Source organism: Cololabis saira, chromosome 6, assembly GCF_033807715.1.
Source record: "Cololabis saira isolate AMF1-May2022 chromosome 6, fColSai1.1, whole genome shotgun sequence".
NCBI classification, from domain to species: domain Eukaryota; kingdom Metazoa; phylum Chordata; class Actinopteri; order Beloniformes; family Belonidae; genus Cololabis; species Cololabis saira.
The window spans coordinates 7,894,294-7,919,400 of NC_084592.1; the positions used below are offsets into that span (position 1 = coordinate 7,894,294).

At 37.3% G+C, this 25,107-nt stretch overlaps 1 protein-coding gene across 1 annotated transcript in view; it reads left to right on the forward strand.

The window, feature by feature from the left end:
- Positions 1-25,107, forward strand: part of hspbap1 (hspb associated protein 1) — a 31,412-nt gene that overhangs the window by 4,839 nt on the left and 1,466 nt on the right. The window contains exons 2-7 of the mRNA XM_061724300.1: positions 2,856-3,078; positions 5,412-5,590; positions 11,321-11,457; positions 18,584-18,755; positions 21,054-21,137; positions 22,494-22,604. Coding sequence (XP_061580284.1) covers positions 2,883-3,078; positions 5,412-5,590; positions 11,321-11,457; positions 18,584-18,755; positions 21,054-21,137; positions 22,494-22,604 — 879 coding nt within the window. The 5' untranslated portion in view covers positions 2,856-2,882. The remainder of the gene's footprint in view (positions 1-2,855; positions 3,079-5,411; positions 5,591-11,320; positions 11,458-18,583; positions 18,756-21,053; positions 21,138-22,493; positions 22,605-25,107) is intronic.

A 25,107-nucleotide genomic window follows, 5' to 3' on the forward strand; every position in this document is an offset into this window, starting at 1 on the left:
ATGTGATGATGAGAAATAAATTTAAAATTGAATACTAAATGTGTTGATATGATACTGTGAAGCCCCACAATTAGAGGTGCAAGAACAACCCCAAAAAAATAAAACAGATTTTAAAAAGGCTTTCAAGCCAAGCCAAATGGGTAATCATAAGTGTGATATTTCACCACTAATTGTAAAAAAACAACAACAACAACAACAACATTATTGCAGTTTGGCTTTGTAGGGCAGTGGTTCTCAAAGTGGATTCCAGGGACTCTGAATTCCTTTAGGTGGGTCTAAATTGGCCCATACTAGTCCTTAACTGAACTCTAACACTGTACAACTGGGACCAAATGGACCCCCATTTGTACACTGGCAGAGTAGGGTGCTAGAAATTTAGTTTGAGAAACTCTGTTGTAAGGCTATGAAATGAATAAATCATGGCGAGCAATAACGCTAAATATACAGTAGATTATTATATTATTATATTTATTTTTCACTTACCTGACAAGAAATGTGAAGAACAAACACGAATGTTGTCAAGATTCTTGCCCGTGAAGTTCTGTTTCAGTGCAGCAAGCCACAGACGTCTCCTTTCTTCTGATAAGGTTCGGCAAGTATCTCCCTGATTTGTGATAACTTTTGGAAGTCTGTAAAACTCCAGGTGTTTTTCTCGGTCAGACCGATTTGTACAACCGTACACACGGCAATAATTGACCATTTTCCACGCGGATTGTGATTACGGTTTATGACGCTCTGGCTTTGTTTTGGTCTGGGGGGTTGGCGGGTATATCTCCGTAATGGCGACTTCCGTTTGGTGACGTCACGTGAAAGCCCTCTATGTATGTATGTGGTTATATGTATTTCACTGCAGATTGTACTTTGTGCTTTAATGAAATCATCAGCGGTAAATTTAAGAAACCGGGTTATGCTGAAGCTGAGTTTATTGAACCTGAACTCATTTAAAAGTTAACCTTTAATTGTTTCAGAATAACTTTATTGGTATCCTGCTGCCACTTCTGTGACTGTCTTCATCTGTCTTTGGCTGAATTATTTAAACTATTCTTAATTTGAATTTAATCAATGTACATTTCATTACAAGTCTAACTTTTCTTTATTGCCACTGCACTGTGACTCTTTTTTTTCTTTTTTTTTCATGTTTTCATTATGTGAAGTACCTTGAATTGTTGAAATGTGCTGTACAAATGGAGATTGCAGATTGTAAGGTTCGGATTGTGCTAAAAAAAACTGAAGCCACCAAACGATAAGGGCCCGGTTTCCCAGATCAGTTAAGTAGTTCTTAACAGCGAAAGACTTCTTTCACAGGCTCCTTAAGATGGTTTGAAAGAAGTCTTTCGCTGTTAAGAACTACTTAACTGATCTGGGAAACCGGGCCAAGGTCAGTTATTATAATTTGGAGCAGTGATAGTTAACTTGAACCTCAACTGAGTACCCCAGTCAAACTTTTGCTTAATCTGACACATTATTCAAGTTAGCGTTATTGTCTTAACGGTGAGCTACAGATCCACACTAAAACTTAAAGCACTTGGAACTTAAAGTACCACAACTGACCGCATTTATCACCAGGAAACCCACACTGATTTACTATGACTCTTCTTTGATATGCAGAAAACATGCAATCTGATGTTTTTTGAGGAGATGCAGACTTATCAAAATGAAATACAGTACGTACTGAAAATGAACACAAGCAGGAAGAGCCACAAAGGCCTTATGAAGCACACAGTGATCAAACTGGAACACAGGGATCAAGGCATTTTCCCAAATATTTCACGCTAGGAACTTCTCCGACTCTTTCAAAAACACTTTATATTCCCTTCGTCTTTGAGAAACGCTGTCTAAATAAACTACTTATTAACATACTGTAAATTCAACACAGTACCCAAAAGCTGCATAATTAGCACAAACCTGAAAAAGAAGGGTAATTATGGGGTCGATAAAGCACATCCATGTACAGTCATTTTTATTATTATTACTAACATGAATTCACTTTATACTTGCCACTTTATACCATTCTCTACATTATTTAAATATTTCAGGTGTTTCAGTTATACATCTATGTATTATTTCAAGTATTTAGTAATAATCTTGCTTTTGTTCAGCAGAAATTGTTTTTATTTTTCCTTTCGTTTTGCACAAGCACGGTTTTTGTGTTTCCACATCACGTTTACATGGGTCAGAAATGACCCATACATTTACTGTAGCATTTTGCAAGTCACATTTCACTTCTCGGGACAACCCTCTTGCACATGTGATACATGAGTCTTGTTTTACAATTTTTCTAATTTACCGTAGAAAATATTTGATGATAATTGTGACAGATGACTAATAATAATATTTTAGTTTACCATGGGACCTTGATTGTTTACAATAATCATGGCACTTATTAGAAAGGAAATTACTGATGACTATTTGCTAGCTAGCTGTTGAAATATTCTGTTTTAGTTGTACAAGTCCAGCGTGGTTAACTAAAGAAGTGGCATAAATTGCGCCAAAATTACACGATTAATTCAAAACGGCCGACTTCCTGTTCGGTTTCGGCCATGGCACCAAGAGACTTTTCTTTAAGTTGTGACATGATACAGGTGTGTACCGATTTTCGTGCATGTACGTCAAACCGTATCGTGGGGCTCGAGGCACGAAGTTTTCTACGGGGCGCTGTTGAGCCATTAGGCCACGCCCATTAATGCAAACCATTAAATATCACATTTTTCCCCAGGGCTGACTTGGTGCAAAATTTGGTGACTTTTGGGGCACGTTTAGGGGGGCAAAAAGGCCTGTGAATGATTGGTCACTTTTGAAAGCAGCCACAATCCAACACTTTAAATGGGCTTATGTGTCCTGATTCTGTGTTTCAGCCTGCTATTAGTGTGCAGTCCGTGACCATGGCGGCTACAGCCCCTACCAGACCCTTCGGCCCGGATGAGGCCCGGAGGATTGTGCGTGGCTTGCAGCAGCCTGCTGTGTTCCCGGACATGACGGGCGGCTGGGCCGCTCTGCGCTGGACGGCCGAGCATCTGTCCGGCCGCCTCGCAGACCGACCCGTCCAATTCAGGCTCGGGAGGAAGGAGGAGACAAATGGTGAGAACAGATGAATCCCAGAAGTGCTGTGCTTTAATTCCTGTGGAATTAATTATTTTCCTGGCAAAAAAAACAAGACATTTTTTAAAAATTGTGACATGTTAATTAATTCACTATTAATTAATTCAATGTTAATTACATTTTGTAATCAATTCTGCTCCCTCTTGTATCTGCACAGAAGCTCATGTGAGATCAAGGCTTTCATCTATTTCGTTGTGCACATAAATGTTCCCTGCTCCCATTTCAGTTTATCATCAAGCAAGTACTATCCTATAGATTGGGGTACACGTAGCTTTTGAGGCTGTTTTATGAAATATCTCACATGAATGAATACTAAGTATAAAACACAATGCTGTCATTTGCAAAATAGTTTACAGAAACATTCCAACAATTATTAATTCCGCAAAGATTCATTTTTATTCATCAAAATTGAATTGACCCTGCAACGTTTCAGTGAGTGGATGGATCAGCCAAGAGTGAAGCCACTGACTAACTTGTCCCCGTATTTCGTGTCGACCTCTCGGTTCATTCACTCCTTAAAACAGCGGGGTATAGAGGGAATACGCATGACATCACAGATGGGACTTCACAGCGGGTTTCATCCGAAAGACCGAGTGTCAGAAAGACTGAGTGTCAGAAAGACTGAGTGTCAGAAAGACTGAGTGTCAGAAAGACTGAGTGTCAGAAAGACTGAGTGTCAGAAAGACTGAGTGTCAGAAAGACTGAGTGTCAGAAAGACTGAGTGTCAGAAAGACTGAGTGTCAGAAAGACTGAGTGGCAGAAAGACTGAGTGGCAGAAAGACTGAGTGTCAGCGTAAACTTTCAGTTTGAGCAACTCAAAAACATCTAAAATGGGAAAGAGCTGTTGTGCGGTCGACTGTACTCATAGATTTAGCAAGAAATCATAGTTATCGTTTTACAGACTGCTGAAAAATAAGCTTAAGAGACAAATGGATCACTGCAATTCACAGAAACAACTGGATTCCAGACACAGAAACGTGGATTTGTGGTTCCCATTTTGTATCAGGTAATGTTGGATTTTTGGGTAGCTAACGTTAAACGGTCAAATCATAAAGTTCAGTGTCCTCATCACTTTAATTTCTACAACAAATCCTGCCTTGAAGTCGGACCAAGCGTCAAGACTTTTGTAAGCCTTCAAGCTTTGCTTTGTGTATTTCCCCGGCGTAGAAATTAAGTACATATAAATATCAGGAAACTGGATTCGTGGCCAAATATTAATGTCCATGGACCACTGGTTCTTGGTAACTGTACCAAATATTAATGTCCATGGACCACTGGTTCTTGGTAACTGTACCAAATATTAATGTACATGAACCACTGGTTCTTGGGGTAACTGTACGGGTCACTGTCAAGTCCAACTGCCTTTAATTTAAGCCCATAATCAGCTGTTATCCCGTCTTCTCCACTAGTTGCAGCTGTTTTTGCCACTCGGTACCAGTAAGGGGGCTGGTCCAGTGAGGAAGTGACGTCAATGCAAACCCTCTATAGGGAAACAATTGCTTTTTCAAATAAACAGAAAATATCCAAAAAAAGACAGCGGGGAAAGTGAAGCTGGTAAATCTCCGCCCTGCTAGCAGTCACGGGAGTTTCTTCCTCCCTCCGTGTGAAAGTCTGACTGCAGGTCACAGCCCAAACCCTCAGCCCCAACTCTGACGGACAGTTTTGTTAATGATATCTCGTGGAGGATAATGATATCCATCTATATTAATGTGCGCCGCTAGGTCACAGCAACTAACAAGGTAACACTTACATCTCGCTGGGATCAAACCAAAATACATTTATGGAAATGAAAAAAGAAATAATAACTTGTCTCAGCTTCAGCGTTTCACTTTGTCCCTTTTTTTTAATATTTAAAAATAAGCGTATGGGTTAAATGATGAGTTAATCATTGTATTATATTTTTTATTTCTTTTTTTTTTTTAGACAAAGCAGTGTTTTGCATTCCCCGTGGTTCTTGATCATCTAATGATTCTTTATCTAGTGAATGACAGACTGCGCTGCCTGATAAACTCTGGCTAATTAGATCTCCATCTGATCTGAACCAGTTGTGACAGCTGATTAAAAAGGCATTTCTTATCAGGGGATCTAAATGTCATCACATTACCAGAGTTATTTTGTTATTGAAACAAATGAAATAGTAAATCACTTCAACAAAGATTATTTCTTTCTGTCGTTTTGGGTGAAGCGATCTTTTCCATGATGATTCTGGTGTGACAAATAACTTCAGCTGAGAGTTCTAACTGTTTTAATCACACTTTTACAGCGATGACATCCAGTCTTTTGCTTTTCTTCCACCTTTGTCTGTTCTGTAGCTCCTCTGTTCGAGACCCAGTGTTCCTATGTTCAGGCCAAAGTGGCTCATTTTCTCAACTGGACTGGAGGACAGACGGATGTGGGACCTTTTTCTGAATACTCCTACGCCGACTATTGGGCCTACGCTGACTACAAATACATCGCTACGCTGTTTAAAGACCAGCCCTTCATGTTTGAGGTGATTATACCACTACTGCTTACATTCATCTATTTACACTCCATCCTGGTCAAATGAAAAAGAAAAAACATCTGAAATATCTCAAATTTGAATTTACTAGGGATTTCCATGTATTTAAAAGTCCATATAACATGTAAACATGGTGTCTCAAATGGATTACTGCCTTGCAGCTTAAACATTTCCACAAACTCCTCTAAAGACTTGGTACAGCCTCTTTCATTTCTAAGGTTTTATGTATTAAGACATAATAAAAATGATCTGCTCCTTAACAGGTTCTAAAATTGAGTAAATACAGCCTCAGATGAACAGTACAATATATTACACCGTCACCATTTGCTCAGCAAAACTAAAATCAGAAGTTTATGAGCATTTATGGAAAACAATTTAAGTAATAGTTTTTTTTGTATGACCTTCTCAGGGACGTGCGGTCAGGGGAGGCAGGTGAGGCAGAGCCTCACCTGTCATCATGACTAGTAAAAAAATAAATAATTATAACATCAAATTTATACTAATATTTGTCCACTGATCTTTATGTATGTAATTTTGAACATTTTTTATAGTCAAAATTGCTGAATTTGCCTATTTCCTGTTCAAATACGGGGCTGAAACGTGAGATGAGGCAGCAACGAGCCGAGCCTCACCTCTGATTGACAATCCATCACAAACTGGGTTGATACGTGCGATTGGCCCGTGCTGGTTGCCGTATCTCTGCATGTCGCCAATATAAAGTTTGCAGATACGTTTATTTGACCTGATTTTACACAGTCTGGCTAATGTCTTTAATCATTAAAGTTTCATGTTTGTTAGTGAGATATTTAGTTTCGCTGATGGGGAAATAAAACCGCAGTGAAAAAGGCACAGGGTGAGGCAGACAATACTCTGCTGCCCTGAAGGGGGCGAACGTGAGCCAACGGGTACACACACTTTTAATTTCAATCTTATAAAAAACAGATTAGACTAAGAAAAATACAATAGCATATTTAAAAACTAAATTTTGTCCTCAAATAAAATATTCTTTGTTTTTCTTTTCATGCTTTTTGTTGAGCAATCTGTATTAAATCGATTAAAGTATCAGAATTAAACGTTTTAAAAACAACTGAATATTTCACTAAAGGTCAAAATTTAAATCAGTGGTTTTGTACACCAGTCTATACTCTCATTTATGTTGTATGAATTAAAGAATTGCGACGGCCAACACATGGAGGGTGTAGACCAAATGCACGTTTTTTCTTACCTTTACGTATCTGTAATATGTACCATCTGTGCGCGTGTGTGTGCCTGTGTGTTTTTTTTGTAAAAAATGCTGATGAGATATGAAATAACCAGTAGCCAATTGAATAAGCTACCCTTTTCCCTTTTTGGTTGATATATTTGTAAATCTGACATTAAAGGAGTCAGTGCCTCACCAACCATGAACCTCACCGCACGTCACTGGTTACTCGTGTCATGGCAACGTTGCTTCAGTTCATGGAGGTCTGCAGAGTCTTCCTGCTGCCTGGCTCTCCTCAGGTCAAGCCACAGCATTTCCTGTGGTCTGGACCGGAGTTGGACCATCACAGCGTGTTGATTCTGTCTCAGCTATTGTCTGGTACATTTGCTGGTGTGCTGAGGATTGCTGACCAGTTGCTCGGCACACGTTCAGCCAAGCCGTTTGACCCTTGACAGATGGCTTCACATTTACCGCTAGAATGAGGAGGTCAGAGTTGACTGTGGCTGCAGATTACCAAGGTGCTCTGAACTGTAATCTCTCCACCTCCACCTCACATCTGCTACGAGGTGTCTGCATTGCTCTGCTGGGTTGGTTTCATTGGTCCAGAAGTCTTGTGGTTTGTTCAGATGCCACTTTGCAAATCTAACTTTAATGTTTTTAACTAGCTGTTTTTAATGTAAATAATATTTCTGACTCTAGGATGGACTATAAATTGTTTGAGAAGAATTCCCAGAGTTCTGGGTTGCTGCAGTTGCTTCCATAGGATCATTCCCTGTAAAACTTAGCGTTAAAACAGACCTGAAGGGTTCAGACCAGTAGACTGTCACACCTGCTTTTTTATGAGCTGGCTGCACTTGCTCATGATCTGCTCATCAAATGCATTTGATCAACACCTGGCTGATACTCGCCTCTAAAATCTCACAGAAACATTAAGGACACACTTAATTTTTCATTCAGCAGTTTTGCATTTTTATCAACAATTACATAGTTTAAAGTGTTACGTGTTGATGTTCACCTAAGGTTGTATTTATCTCATTTAATGACCAAGTTATTATTATTGTTTGGATTTTTTTGTCTCTCCAAACTTGTTCAGTTTCCTTAAACCTTTGAACGTTGGTGGTGAGATGGTGAGCTTTAGGTTGAAACGTTTGACTTGTCTTCCAGATATGACATCAGACACTGTTTAAGCAGTTTTATTTAACCCCGTAAGACCGGGAGTCTTTTTTTTTCATGTATTTTTGCTTTTGGTGTGTGTTAAGAAACTAAAAAATTGTTATAAGGCGCTATATATATATATATATATATATATATATATATATATATAAATAAATAAAGTACACATATATATATATATATATATATATATATACATATATATATATTTATTTTATTTATTTATTTATTTTTTTAAATATATATATATATATATATATATATATATATATATATATATATATATATATATTTATATTTGTACTTTATTTATTTATTTTTTTATTCTTTTTTTTTTCTAACATGCATGTTCGAAATAAAATTTAAAAACAAAACCAAAACAAACAAATAAAGACGACACGCTGTGTGAGCTCCACATATGTGTCAGGTCTTCCAAGGTTAAAGAGGCAATATCACGGAGAGAAACTGGATTCTAAAACTTTAAAGATCTGATCCCCACACTTTCACTCGTTAGCGATTTCAATGATTAAATAAAAAAATGTAACAATAAAAAAAATGGAATTAAAAAAGCCAACGAGCGTCTTCTCCTGTTCTCATTTATATTCTCCCAGCCTGCCCCATTGTTTTGACATTTTCAATTAAAATCTTAAGCCTTTCCCCGCAGTGGCTTTATATGAGCTGTTATTCCTGTCCTCTGATGGGTAATGACATAAAACTGCCATCCTTTCTTGAGCCACTGCCAGAAACCTTTTTATTTTTTTGAGTTTTTATCTCTGTAATAATTTTTTATTGGACACCCACCTGCAATTATTACAACCTGACATTCAAGTCTGGGAGACGGGCGTACATGGGGTTTTATGAGATGAATGGGTTTGGGAGGAATGCTCTTGGAAAGGCTAAATTGACCGGTCTGTCACTTACACCTGCTGCCGTGTATGTCACTGTCTTCATTATCCTGCTGCACGGGATTCACAGGGCGGCTTTCCATTATGATTGATTGATTGATTGGATTTATTTTGTACATGTAAAAAGACAACAATTAAAAGAGAAGATAACAAAACGAAAAGAAAAAAATAAAAACAATTTCATCCTTTAACACCTAATATTTTTAGTTTATTGTTTTGCACAGTTTTAAAAATATACAGGAAATATCAAATATAAATACTATAGGTGCAGGAAGAGGCAAAAAACCCAATGGGCTTATTTGAAGCCTCCACCGAAGTTATTAAAATTTCATGTGTTATAAAGAACACAAGATTAACATACACAAACAAAAAGTATAATTACACAAAAGCGATGACAAACTAATAATGCAATATATAAATAATAAATAATAAAGACAAAAAAATAAGTGTGTGTAAGTGTGCATGGGATATTGTTTTTACAACTTATATTACTTATATTGACTCCTGAGCAAATAAGACGGTACATGTCACTATGAGTGAAACACACACACAAAAAAAAACATGGATACATGTACAACAATACATTAGGAAAACAATTACAAAACAGCAGTCAAGTTCCTTCAAACGTCTTTTGTAACATTTCAAAGAGGAAGAGCTCTTTGCCAAGTGGGAAATATCATTCCACGATTTAGTGCCCTCACTAAAATTGTGAGGGCTCACTGAAAAAAATATCTTAATTTACATGTACAAAAAGGAGTAGGAAGAAGTGTAAACTTATTTAATCCTACCCCTATTCACCAGTCATTTATTAACAAGTATTTATAATAACTAACTTTACTATAATTATACTCACACTCTGTACTCACACACTTACCACACTTATAGCACCTTTCATGCAATGATATAATACAGAATTTTGACAGAATTCCGTTCTAAGTTCCTTTTATAGAACAATTACTAGGATAGGGTAAAAGCAATGTTGAATATAAAAAGATAAAAGTAATGCGCTGAGTCGTAGGTCATATCACACACACTGTTGTGCACTGAGTCATATAGCAGCTCTAATTTACAGTCCAACCATCACAGTGTGGGTGCAGCAGGTGCAATGTGACAGTTGAATGTTTCTATATATTTGTACACACATGCTCATATAAATATTTATATAAATATACATACATACATACATACCCTATTTCCGCATTATAAGGCGCACCTGCAATGAATGACATATTTTAAAACGGTCCCATATATAAGGCGCACTAAATATCTGGTAAAATACCGTACTATAGTGGCTGGGGTTGAGATACGTATCTACCTGATGGAGCTGTGCTACAGGAAATGCTACAAAATCCTACAGCAAATGCAAAAAAAAAAAAAAAAAACAAGAACAAAAGTACCGTATGTCAAACTTTATTAACAACATAAAAACCAGCTTTGCTCCGTCTCGTCAAAGTCTCCATTATGCGAGTCAGCGTCGCTGCTGTTGTCTTGAACGTCTGTGACGATTCCTGACGATTTTAGCGCCGTTACTTTGGCGACATCAACTACATTACCCACAATCCCCCTGACTACATTACCCACAATCCCCCTGACTACAGTAACAGATATTGCCGTAATGATCATATATAAGGCGCACTGCATTATAAGGCACACTGCAGGTTTTTGAGAAAATTAAAGGCTTTTAGGTGCACCTTATAGTGCGGAAAATACGATACATACATACAGACATACATATACACACACTGCAAAAACTCAAAATCTTACCAGGAATATTTGTCATATTTTTAGTTAAAATGTCTAATTTTTAGTAAAAAAATCTCATTACACTTAAAACAAGAGTCATTACCAGAAAAATAACTTGTTATTTAACAATTTTCACCTGTTTCACGTAATTTTCACTTGAAATAAGTAGAAAAATCTGCCAGTGGGACAAGATTTATCTTCTCATTACAAGCAAAAAAATCTTGTTCCACTGGCAGATTTTTCTACTTATTTTAAGTGAAAATCTTCTTGAAACAGGTGAAAATTGCTGTTTTTTCCAGTGATGAGTCTTGTTTTAAGTGTAATGAGATTTTCTTGACTAAAAATGAGACATTTTAACTAGAAATAAGACAAATATTCTTGTTAAGATTTTGAGTTTTTGCAGTGCATATATATATACACATGCATACATACACACATACATAGCTGCCCATTTCTGTACATAAATATAACCAAATCTACCAATTCACCCAACAATGTTATGTGTCCTGTTGTGGTAGCGAATAATGAGGTTGCATTTATGATGCCATGGTCGAAATGGGGTCTTTTTGAAAATATAAACTTTGTTTATATATCATGTCATTTTTATGCACAGAATATATAGAAGCTTAACAGACATAAACCGTTATAGTTTGGATTTATCTTTTGAACGTCTGTGTTTGTGTGTTTTTATTTCTGAAGGATGTAAAGTGGTCAGAGTTTGGTTTCGAGGGCCGTGATGGGAGAGACAGCACGTTATGGCTGGGCACAGCGGGGGCCAACACGCCGTGCCACCAGGACTCCTACGGCTGCAACCTGGTGCTGCAGGTCCAGGGACGGTAAGGAAAAGAACTGTCTGTGGCTTTATGTGCTCCAGAGCAGCAATAATCAAGTTAATAAATGATCATTCATAAACAACACAATAAAAAGAATGGGATCTGGTTTTATGTTGCAAACAAGGAATCGTATAAACCATAATAAACCACAAATCTTTAGGGGTTGTGTTTTTTTTTTTTTTTTATTGTTGACAGTTATTTCGATATCTTCCTGATCACCAGGACTTGTCTGTCCCCCGGGGACACGGCTGTCCTCGCTGACACTCGTCCTCCAGGTGTAGCATGTTTTCATCTGGACCAGGGAGTGGCCTTGCTGTTTCCGTGAGCTCGGTCTTAATGCCAGACTATTACTCTTGGTGGCTTTATTTCCTCTGAAGCGCTCCGTTTCCTCATCAGCCGCCCATCCACTGCATCCGCATTGATAGACCCCCAAAATCCTCAACTTTTATTGTTCTGAACTGTAATCCCTTATGATACCTATATTGGACAAAGTGCTTGTTCTTGATGACTGATATCCATGCGTGTTGTTCCTCTTGTTCCCTGGTTTCTGACTTCTGTCCTCATGGACTGTTTGAATTAGGCCTGTGTCGATCGATTTTCCGATTTCTAAATTGATTGTGATATTAGGCAGGTAGCATCTCTGCAGACCCCTCACACCCAGGTCCTGGACCTGTACCGGTCCAGGACCTGGACCAGGACCAGACCCCTCACACCCAGGACACAGTCTGGTTGAACTCCTCCCCTCTGGACGGCGCTACAGAGCACTGGACACCAAAACCTCCAGACACAGAGACAGTTTCTTCCTCCAAGCTGTTGCTCTGATGAACTCTCATCACTCATAGAGTCTCAGAGTAATCAATCACCGTGCAATTATAATAATTAAAGCGGCAAGCAGCGATGAACGGTCCTCCACCCTTGTGCACGTTCAGGCTGCAGTGGAAGCTTGTATGACTTGATGTAGATTCTTCAGGCCTGGACATTTAGTGGATGAAACCACCCACGACTCTATATCAAACCATTCAAAAGTTATGGCAGAAAGTAGGAACTATCAGATATGGACCAATCAGATGAAGTTGGGGTGCGCTTTTTGGCGTCTATCGTCGCCACGGTAACGCTTTTGACTGAGAAAAGTGATGTGCGTCGTCGCAGGATGGAGACGCACATTCTGATGTATAACACACCTGGGTGCACGTTACAGTTCGGGCTCTGAAGTGGCCGAAGAAATGACATAAATTTCGCCAAAATGATACGATTAATTCAAAATGGCCGACTTCCTGTTGGGTTTCGGCCATGACGCCAAGAGACTTTTCTTTAAGTTGTGACATGATACAGGTGTGTACCGATTTCCGTGCATGTACGTCAAACCATATTCTGGGGCTTGAGGCACTAATGCAAACCATTAAATATCCAATTTTTCGCCAGGCCTGGCTTGCGTGCAAAATTTGTCATTTGTCTATTACCTATTTACTGTAGAGTGAGCGATAACAACCGAATCAAATTCCATGTCTTGTCTGATCTAACCTGGCCAAATAAAAGTGATTCTGATTAATTCCTAAAAATCGATTCGTATGTCTAAAGATCGATTTCTTTTTTTTTTTTTTCATTCTGTGTGTCTGGTGACAGAATAAATTAGACAAGCTAAAATGATTTGTTTACTGCATGAGCTGTTGCAATTTATTTCTTTTTTTGCACTTTGAATGGATATTGAAAGGCCTATTTGAGTTATTTATTTCTTAGTTATTTCACAATAATTATTGTTACATTGATATTTCACTAGTTATTTTATAATATAATTCAGGCAACAGCTCAAAAAACATTTTTAATAACACTAACCCAAATCAATATTGGATCGAATCAAATCCTGATAATTGATTCTAAATCTTAGGAATCAGAATCAAATCGATTCTTGACACTTGAATGGATCCCCAGCCCTAGTTTGAATCTCTCAGTCTGTCACAAGGGCCCCAGACTCTAAAGGCCGTCCAGTTTCCCCCAGACCTCTGAAGCTTCTAGATGTGCGTGTTTGGTCTCTGACCGTAAATCTGTCACCTTTTAAAGTGCATCTTCCTCAGTCTCTCTCTCCTGTGTGTACCGAGAGATATTCTCTCATATTCCATGCTGACTCTGCAGTTACATTTTGCAGTGCCTTTAATTCAACTTCTCCAAACCACTATGAACCCTTACTTTGATTAGAGGCCCTTTGGCAATTCATAATGACTGTTGTCTCTCTATCCATGACCAAATTGCCTCTCTTAAAGTCAGGAACAGAAATCTAATAATGCACCTTGGATCAATGATCACATTTGAGCCCCTAGCAGACTGTAGAAAATGTGAACAACAGGCGAGCAATGATGCCATTAATACTATTATAAAGTGTTCCACATCATCCTTTTAAGAGTTTGATCCTGAACTGCTCGCTAAATTCCTGATTCACATAATCGGGGGTCGGCAACCCGCGGCTCTAGAGCCGCATGCGGCTCTTTAGCACCGCCCTAGTGGCTCCCTGGAGATTTTAAATTTTTTCTTCTTTTTTTTTCTTTTTTCTTCTTTTTTTCCTTTTCTCTTTTTTTCTTCCTTTTTCCTTTCCTTTTTAATCTCGACATTTCGACTTTTTTCTCGACATTTCGACTTTTTTCTCGACATTTTTACTTTTTTCTCTCAACATTTTGACTTTATTCTTGAGATTGTACTTCAACATTAATCTCAACATTTCGACTTTTTTCTCGACATTTCGACAATTTTCTCAACATTTCAACTTTTGACTTTTTTCTCGACATTTCGACTTTTTTCTCGACATTTCACCTTTCGCCATTTGCCTTCATTCTAAGGCTTATACAAGACTTAATTTTTTGCAGCTTCAGACATATTTGTTTTTTGTGTTTTTGGTCCAATACGGCTCTTTCAACATTTTGGGTTGCCGACCCCTAACATAATGAACAAAGTAAAAAATATCAAAACTCAAATCCAGCCTCAAATCCTTGCAGAATTTTAATTCCCTGTGTTAATTGTGCCATTTTTGCACAGTTCAACAAAATTCCCATACAGTACCCCCAATGCTTAATGAAGCATTCCCCACAGTCAGCACTATTATGTTGTTTTAATTTGTCTCTCGCCTCTGAATCTTTTCCGGACAGTTGTAACCTGTTTTACCAGAGAGACCGAATTTGGACCCCATGTTTTGAATGAACTACAAACCTACTAACTAAACTTTCCTTTCAATTCAATGCTTTGGAGAAGGAGATATCTGCCCAGTTGATATCATTTATGGAGGGAAATATTGTCAACAGTTTGGTTTTAGAGCACAGAGACGGCATTTAAGGTGACCAATGATCAGTGTTGTGCTAATTACTGGAAAAATAGTAACTAGTTATCGTTACTAGTTACTTCATTAAAAAGTAACTCAGTAACTCAGTTACTATGAAAAGTAACTTTTTAGTTACTTTAAAAAAAAGCATTATTTTAAATGCTCCCATTAATGCCCCTCTAGCCTTCATTTCACCATGGTACCGTATGGAGAATAATACAAACTGTTGATCAACTTGACGGTTTCAATTCATTTGCATTCACATCACTGAAATCTGCTAAGCATTATATAGTATTATAATACATTATATTATTTTTCCGTCCCATTTGCTGCGTGCCGCCTGGGCATGGTATCATGGTAATTAGCTGCCTGAAAGCGAGTGACTCCACTGTAGAAATAGGGAGCATGTTTTCTACCACATACCGTGCAATAGTTAAACTCCAGCCGCTGTTGCTCACATGGAGTGGCTTGATTCACTTCGGATGTGTCCGAGATTTCTTTTAATGACAATATCTCCACGTTGCAAAACTTGCTTTGCTCTCTTGGCTCGCCATGACCGGTCATGTTTTTGAAAGCACACACACACGCCCACTACGTTTCCTCCGGTCTCCGCTGTGGGGAAAAAAAGCTTCACTGTAGCCAGAAATAACAGAGTAAAGGAAATTGAGTTACTGAATTTAAAAAGTAATGCGTTAGAGTATTAGTTACCGCAAAACTAACGGCGTTACTGTAACGCTTTACTAAATAACGCGTTAGTCCCAACACTGCCAATGACTTACTGCTAAGGGGGGCAGTTGGAGGTGAATGTTGCAGATTTTCTTAGGTTTAAGTAGCATCTTTGAAACTGTTGACTGTTTTATCCTCTCCCATTGTTGAAATTAAGACTTCAACACTCGGTTCTGTAATGTCTCTTTTTCCAGTCTGAATAGTTTGACCTCCTTATTGGCTCAGTTCACATGTTTCATTTCATTTATTTATTTAGCACAATTTTTTTTAAACAGTGCATGGAGGGAACTTGTACAGAGTTCCACTCCCATCAACAACTGTGATGAAATAACAAAGATAATGTACAACAAATTAAAACAATTATAAATATAAACGTAAAAGAGAACATGGATACAAGGTCTGGATTAAATTAAAGATAGACATTGAAGGTTAAGACAGAATAAGATGTTTTTTTAATAACTTTCTGAAGGAGGTAAAAGATAATGTTGACTTCAGCGACACATTGAAGTCATTCCAGAGTTTTGGATCTAAATGTAATATTAAATTGATGACCAGATGTTGGACAGAAGGGTAAATGAAGATTGCCACTTTGTCTAGTTGGATATGAATTAAAATCAGATGAAAAAGTAAAAAAACTGCACATGTGGTGTACCACAAGGCTCAGTACTTGGTGTCCTTTTATTTACATGCTACCTCTGGGCCAGTTTGTTCAAGGGCATGTGGTAATTTGACATTACTGCATTTTTATGCTGATGACATTCAGCTGTACATAATCATGAATCAAATCAATCAAAACTGTATTTATAAAGCACTTTAACATGTCATAAGGCAGCCAAAGTGGTGAATCTGCAGGTCCCAGCAGCCTCTAGATCTCACAGCTCGTCTCTCCGACTGGCACTTTGTATCACTGTTTAGAAAAGACTTTAAATATACTCTCACTAAATAATATATGACTGTTTTCTATGTGAAGACATTGCGGTGTGGTGTTGTAGTCTAGAAAGCATAGTCGGTCTCACTCCTTGTGAATTCATTTCCAGGCTGTGATGCTCAACATCTAGAGAGCTGGTTTGTTCATGCATGCATGACCACCTGTTCTCTGGTCTGCAGTTCGCAAAAACGTTCCACTGAATAAACCTCATTCTGGGCTAAAAAGCATTCGGCATATAGAGAGATAGGAGCAATCAACCGTTTTCTTTTGATTTACCTTCTCATTTTCTATTAAAGCAGTGAGGTTAGACCTATTTCCACACACTTTTCCTGCATTTTTGGTAAAAACAGACTGAGGTTGTATTTACTTAATTTTAAAGCCTCGTATAGACCAGATAATCTTGGTGTCCTGGTATGTAAAACCATAGCACTAAAAAGAGGGTGTGATTTATTTTTTCTTTTCTGTAAATATGACTCATCGAAGAGCATCTGCACTGCAAAAACTCAAAATCTTACCAGGAATATTTGTCTTATTTCTAGTTAAAATGTCTAATTTTTAGTCAAAAAAATCTCATTACACTTAAAACAAGAGTCATTACCAGAAAAATAACTTATTTGACAATTTTCACCTGTTTTAAGTACATTTTCACTTGAAATAAGTAGAAAAATGTGCCAGTGGAACAAGATTCATCTTCTTATTACAAGCAAAGCAAAAAAATCTTGTTCCACTGGCAGAATTTTGCTACTTATTTTAAGTGAAAATCTACTTAAAACAAGACTCATCACTGGAAAAAACAACAATTTTCACCCGTTTCAAGTGTAATGAGATTTTTTTGACTAAAAATGAGACATTTTAACTAGAAATAAGACAAATATTCTTGTTAAGATTTTGAGTTTTTGCAGCGTGCTGCCGTTTGGGAGAGTTTTCTGCCGGTTCTCCTGCGATGCTCGGGCTGCAGGTTACTGTGATCCGTCCTCTGCCCTCTGGAAAACATTGAATTAGTAGCTTTGCTCACTAAAGAAGAAGGAAATTGGAGAGGAGTGAGCGTTTGTCTGGGGCACCCTGAGTCAAGAAATGAGAGGGAAAAGGTCTACCTGATCTCATTCTACTGTACCGGCAGGGAGCAACAGTTCATGTAATTGGGTCTCAGGTTCTCTTATTTGGTATTGATCTGAAATGGAATGAAATGCAGCTTAATCTGTCTGTTGACACTGCAGATCTGAGGAACTACAACGGTGCTGATTGATACCATGACACCGAGCCCCCTGGTGGGTCAAATGAAGGAAAAAAAAAACAATAGGGGCAACTTTTTTATTTTTTTATTTTTTTTCAAACTGACAATTCAGGAATATAATTTATGTTTCTGGTTTAAAAAAAAAAGTGCCTTACATTGGTTTGCCTTGCTAGCTTTTATCCTCTGAAAGAACAAGACCGGCTTGGACTTTGAGAGGAACTTTATTATTTGAAAAAGCGAAGATCCGAACCAATGTAAAAAATCACTGTGTATCTGGGGTGAACATCTGGAACAACTGTCCTGTAAATATCAAATCATGTCGTACACTATCCAGCCTTAAAAGACTTGATAAAAATTACGTAATTTCCCGTTATGGTATATGGAAAACTAAGTTTGCCAACTTCTGTACTGTTATATTTTGGGTTTTGCGCAATGCACTACTTTTTATTTTTGCTATGATGGGAAATTTAAGTTTATATTTGGGGTTTTTGAGCTATGAGCGCTTTTTTATTTTTGCTATGATGGGAAATTTAAGTTTATTTTTTGGGTTTTTGAGCTATGAGCGCTTTTTTATTTTTGCTATGATGGGAAATTTAAGTTATTTTTGGGGTTTTTGAGCTATGAGCGCTTTTTTATTTTTGCTATGATGGGAAATTTAAGTTATCTTTGGATTTTGAGCTCTGTGCCTTTTCTTTATTTCCTGAAACCAATGTACGGTACCAGTAATAGGGGTAGGTATATACAGTATAAGCCTTGCTTCTACCTACACCCTTTCGGTTACAAATGTACCGAAATAAACATTCAAACAAACTTTGGATTCATTTTATACATACGATTACTCTCATGATAGTTTTTTTTTAATGTTTTGTCATCATCAGTTGTCAGCTTTAGCCATGAGGTGATGTTTGAGATTAAAGTTAATATTTCCTGGCTGTAGGAAGCGCTGGCACCTCTTCCCTCCAGAGGACACAGCAAAGCTCTACCCGACCCGGATCCCCTACGAGGAGTCCAGCGTCTTCAGCTCGGTGGATGTTCTACATCCAGACCTGACCAGATTCCCGGCCTTTCAACTAGCACGGAAACACGTGGTCACGCTGCACCCTGGACAGGTCAGAACCTTTAAAGTTACTGCTACAACATATATTTAAAAAAAAGTAAGATAAATATTGAAATACAATTTCAAGAATAAAGTCGAAATTTCATAAATAAAGTAGAAATTTTGTCTTTTTTCTCAACATTTCAACTTTTTCATTCACGAAATTTTTATTTTTTTCTTGAAATCGTGTTTCAACATTAATCTCAACATTTCGACTTTTTTCTCAACATTTCAACTTTATTCACGAAATTTTGACTTTTTTCTCAACATTTCGACTTTTTTCTCAAAATTGTACTTCAACATTAATCTCGACATTTCAACTTTTTTCTCGACATTTCGTCTTTTTTCTCAAGGTGCATAATTATAAAAAAATCTTCCTCCTCTAAAATATTATTTTTATTTTTCTCCTGCCTTGCCCTGATACTCTTCCGTACATTTCAGAGCATGTAGACTGTGTTGTAGCTACTCCGAGCTCTGTTGAAGTTTCTAAAGGGAAAAAAAGGATTTTATTGTTTTTTTTTATTCTGAAGGTTTCTAAAAATGTATTTACTATAATTCTGTGAGATTTTCTGAGTAAAACAAGCGGCCAATGCCCCAGCTGAGTCTGTCCACTACTGAGCTGCATTGTACTAACAGGGGGCTCAAAATCCTGGATTCAATGAGATTTTATTGAAGAACCAACAAACAGAGGTGTATAGTAACAAAGTAGATGTACTTCCTTACACTACTTAAGTAGTTTTCTTTGAGGATTTTTACTTTACTTGCGTTTTTGTTTTAATCAGGACTTTTACTTTTACTTCACTACATTTAAAAGTTAAAAAATATACTTTTACTTTGTTACTTTGACATTTGCCACCTCGTTACCTGTTACAAATTAAAATAATCAAAGAATTATATTTTGCAAGAAAGTTTATTTTTGGTGTTGTATTCTATACCACATTTCATTCACCTGAAAGTAAAATAAAAAAAACAAGGGAAGGATAATTTTTGGCTGTGTTGCTTCTTTTCATGCGTACTATAAAATACTTTTGATACTTGAGTATATTTTTTCACAAGATACTTTTGATACTTAAGTACATTTAATGTGAGCTACTTTAAGACTTTTACTCAAGTAATTTTCTTATGGGTGACTTTAACTTTTACCAAAGTCTTTTTCAGTTATGGTATTTCTACTTTTATTTAGTTACTTTTTTCAAGTACTTTATACACCTCTGCCAAGAAAAGATGTTGACTTGCCTTCTAGTTAAGCTCTGATCATCGACATCCACAATGAGATGTCTTTTCTATAAACTACCGTCAACATTTTCTTTGACCACTAAAACAGAAAATTGCTAATCAAAGTATAAAGGTGAGATTCACTTTAATGAAGATGAATTGACAATCAGTGTGAAGGTCCTTCTGCTTTTTTCTTCTTCTTCTTCTTTTCGGTCCCCTTTACTTTGTTTCAGGCTCCAGCTGTGTTGTTTTAGTTGCTCCTGAGTCAAGTTGGCAACAAAGAACTGAGCCATCTGTCTCTCTTCACTATGTTCCGTTCTGAATCTCCTCTAGCGTACCAAGTACCTGCTTATCAGGAACAGAAATCCCAGCTTTAAATAACTGCTGGCTGCTTGTGAATTGATTTATAAGTCATAGTCACCCCCTGACCCTTGGGCTGTTATTTGTTTAAAAATTCTATTCTATTCTTGGTAAATCTTGTGTTATCTGACTCACATTTTCTTTATAAAAACAATAATATCGAAGTAAGTTTGCGTAACCAAGTCCTGTCTTAAAATGAGTGACGGTCTTCATTTTTGCACTTTGGACGTTCCATGTGTTCGGCAGCTGCACATTTAAATGACCTTTAGCTCTTCTAGTCAATATTCCAGCCTGATTTGACCTGACACTTCCAAACTGTTAACTAAACTATATTATTTATCCAGGTAACAAATTGTCATTGAGATTAAAAACCTCTTTTACAAGAGAGACCTGGCCAAGACAGCAGCAGCAACAACAATCAAATAAAAAGGTTCATGTCCAAACAACACTGACAGTAACTCAGAGGACAGATTCTTCTTGTCTGGACAGACCAAAGAAGACTGTGGCAGGATTCTTGAATCCGTCAGCTGTCTAATAAAGTCTTTGCATGAATAGATTGAGCTCTAAAAGCGTTGGGGAAGGTGTATGCTGCCATCTAGTGGACGATAAGTGCACTCATGGATTTCTCCAGTTTTTAACTCTGGCTTTGGAAAACAAGCTGTAAAATCTCAAGTGAAAGGGTGTTGTTATTGGATTCCTAAGCTGTTTGTAATCTTCCTTCCTCTCATTTGCGTAGGTGCTGTATGTCCCGAGGCACTGGTGGCACTACGTGGAGTCCATAGATCCCGTCACTGTCAGCGTCAACTCCTGGATCGAGCTGGTGAGAAAACTCTGTCCACTCTCCCTTCTGTCCTGAGAGGTCTTCATCTAAACCCCCAAAACGTTAACATGACGCCTCGTATGAGGTGACACAGTGCATTTTATGTTTAAAATCAGCAATAAAACACTTCCTGACAGTATTCAGGAGCTCTTCCAAAGCAGAGTTAGCCAATATGAACTAAGAGGAACATTTATGTTCAGGAAAACAAAGGCAAGAACCAACGTTAAACAACAATGATCTCAGTGACAGGAGTTAATCTGTGGAACAGTTTAGATACAGAAATGAAAATGTGTAGTACGTTATTACAATTCAAAAGCACCTATAAATACAAATGATTAATAGATATAAAACAAAGGTATAATACACATAGGCATGTACCTATGGACATGTATGTATGTGCTTTTATATATATATATATATATATATATATATATATATATATATATATATATATATATATATATATACATACTGTATGGAATGATATTTAGTAATGACATATGGAATATGTTGTATGTTTATGTACAGTTATTTTGTTTATACTCAAACCAGAATCTGGAAGCATATAGTTAGTACATACTTTGTATATACTAACTAAACTAAACTTCTCATGTGGATTTATTTATGTATTTTGTTTCATTCTCTAAATCTTAAATGCACTAGTTTATAAAAGCTAACTTTTTTTTTTCCTTTATTTTTTTCTTGTGTAAAGGGTAGGCGTCATAAGCTTAGGCTTCAGTCTACACCTTTTGGCCCTGGTTTATATATATATATATATATATATATATATATATATATATATATATATGTGTGTGTATGTGTATATATATATATATATATATATATATATATATATATATATATATATATATATATATATGTGTGTGTGTGTGTATATATATATATATATATATATATATATATATATATATATATATATATATATATATATATATATATATATGTACATACACACAACAACATTTTGTTTTTCTATTACATTGACGATTTACACCTGTACTTTGGGTTATTTGTGTTGTGGAAATTGAAAGGACCAATAAACTAAACTAAACTAAAAAAACTAAACACGTTGCTTGGAAGAACTAACTCCTGATCATGTTGATCAGTTGTTCCAGTTTCACATCTTTATCATGTATTTTTTAAGTACCAAAGTAAGTACCAAACTCTGAGTCTTACAAATGTGTATTAAAGGGTTTCTCTGAAACTGTTCCTGTTCCTGTTCCAGACCTGATAACTGTCTGCATCACCCCCCAGGACAACATCCTCATCACTCAGTGGAATCAGATCTATTAGTGATATTCATTTTTCTGATGCTTGATTCCTGCTCCTGCACAGGAAGTGGACGGCATGGCCAGGGTTGCTGAAGCTGTGACCAAGACGGTTGTCTGGGCAATTAAACGTGCTGAGAGTGATGACGGCACCGATAGCTGGCTCAACCCCACAGAGGTAACATGTAATAACCTTCTGTCGGGTTTTCACTCCGTCCTCCCCCTGCAGCTACAGTATCCTCAGTGGTTCCTCTTCCACTGAGGAAAGGCCCAGGTTATCTCTGAAAACCATCATACGCTGTGAAACCAGGATAGAGACTATTAATTATATGAATTACACTATTAGTGGCAGTATAAGTAGTATTATTAAGACTATTAATAATACTACTACTACTTTTTTGTTGAGAACAAACCACGGACAATTTTAAAAGTGGACTAAAAACCTTTCTTTTTAGCAAAGCATTCTATCACTAAACAATATTTTTTTCCCCTAGTTGCTGTTTTTAATTGTTTTATTCTCTTTTTACCCATGTCTTGACTTTTTATCCCTTTTATCTCTTATCTTGATTTTATTATTTCTGTTTCCCTTTTAATTATCAAACTGTAGCACTTTGAGATTCTCAGTAATGTAAAGTACATTATAAATAAAATGCATTATTGTTATTATTAGAACCAGCTACATCACCAAGCCAGCAAAACTGATTTACCATGTGTTTTTTGATTGCATTAAGCCAGAAATAATACATGAGTAACAGCTGTTAGATGATCCAATATGGAGTTCCAGAAAAAGAGTTAGGCGTGCACATTTTAAAGAAATTTCTTTTACGAAACACTCTAGCAGTCTAAAATACATCTTAAGCATTTTTATCATACAAGCCCTTGTTGCATCTTAAGATGTAAAACTCTCACAATCGCAGCACTCTAATGTGCTTTAGTGCAATTATATAGGTTTCATAAATATGAACTTGCTACAGAGTTAACCCCATTTTAGCATTAATGGGCCACATGTGCAGCTCTGCACGCTACCAGCAGACTAACGGACCACGAAAGAAGAGCAAGCACCGCTCACGAAACTGAGCAAACTTATGGCGCTTTTCCACTAGAACCTACTCAGCCTGACTCTCCTCCACTCGGTTTGGTTCTTCTCCACCAGGGGTCTAACGTGCAGAGTAGATACTTTTCTGTAACTATTCTGCTGAGGTTCTAAGCTGCTGAGTCGGCTGTATCTGACATCATCACACTACAGGCCACCGATTGGTCGGGGGGTTGGAGTCAGACGTCTGAGTCAGGAGGAGGAAATCAGAGAAAGAGACTCTGACGGATTCTGGTTCATTTTATTCAACCAGCAACGGCAGCATCTGAGGTGCAGATGTTCATAAACCTGGTGGCTGAGGAGAGAATTAGAAAGGGATCTAGACGGAGATAAGGAACGACCAGATCTACCAGGAACTCTGTCTCTTCATAGCTGCTCACGACTCCAGCTGACTTTTCAGCAGCAGAGACAAACAAACGAAAGAAAAAAAAGCGTTGCTGCTTGAAGCTTCTCTCACTCTCATTTTTTAACTTGGTATCAAACACAAACCACAGATCCAGCAGCACATCTATCATCTCCTCCAGGTTCTACATCTTTAGTGTTGTTGTCTTCTTCCTTTAGATACACAATCAAATATGTCACAGCAGCTTCACTTCAACCTCCTACTTCTGCTCCAGGTGGGAATTGTTATGGAAAAGAAACTTGGCCGAGTTGAGATGAGTAGAGTTGAGTAGGTGCTGGTGGAAAAGCGCCAATACAGGAACATATCTCCGACTATCTGGGCCAGTTCCTGCTAGTTGTGGTTGGAGTTGGAAGTCTTCCTCATCATCTCCCTACAGTTGTACTTCACAGCTCACTTTTTATTTCTACGTGGGAAAAGTGAAGCGGACAGTTGTAGGGACCTTTTCCTCCTGGCATCTAAGCGTGATTAGTTTGTTCCTAAACATGACACATGTATAACATGAACTGACTGCATGTGAGAACACGCTGCCTGCAGACAACTAAAATTTAACTTAAGTTTAAATATTGTCTTATGGCAAGTTACAGAAAACAAAATAAAAATCCGAGGACTCGTCTCCGATTTACAAATCCGGTCCAAGACAAGTCGCAAGTACTTATAGTAAAATAAAGGTTGGAGCTGGACTGGACTGGACTGGAGTACAAGAGCAATTACTGAACTTCACAAGAAATGTCTCATGGCCACGTTTTAGAGTTCACAGTAAGGTAATACTTTAATCAAAGACTAGAACGCTGCTCCCTCCCCAGGCCTTGCAGGTGAATCTGGTCCAGGATTAATTGGCTTGTATATGTTTTTTTTTTCCAACTGGTTAAACTCATTAAAGTCAAACATTTTCATCGTTTTAAAGCTTCATTTTTTTCAGACCGTTGGGTTTTGAAAAAGGAAAGCGCCTAATTAAAATTCAGAGCAGGAAAATACGTGCCTGTGTCGTACTCTTCTCTTAGAACAGGGATTGTCAACCGGTGGTCCGCGGCCCTCTGGTGGTCTGTGGCGGTATTGCAGGTGGTCCGTGAATAATTTAAAAAATATATATTTATTCTTTAGACTCAATTTGTTTTCCATTTACTTTTCATTTTTGTGAATAATTTACCAATCCAAATTATGTCAAATGATTGAGAGTGAACTTTG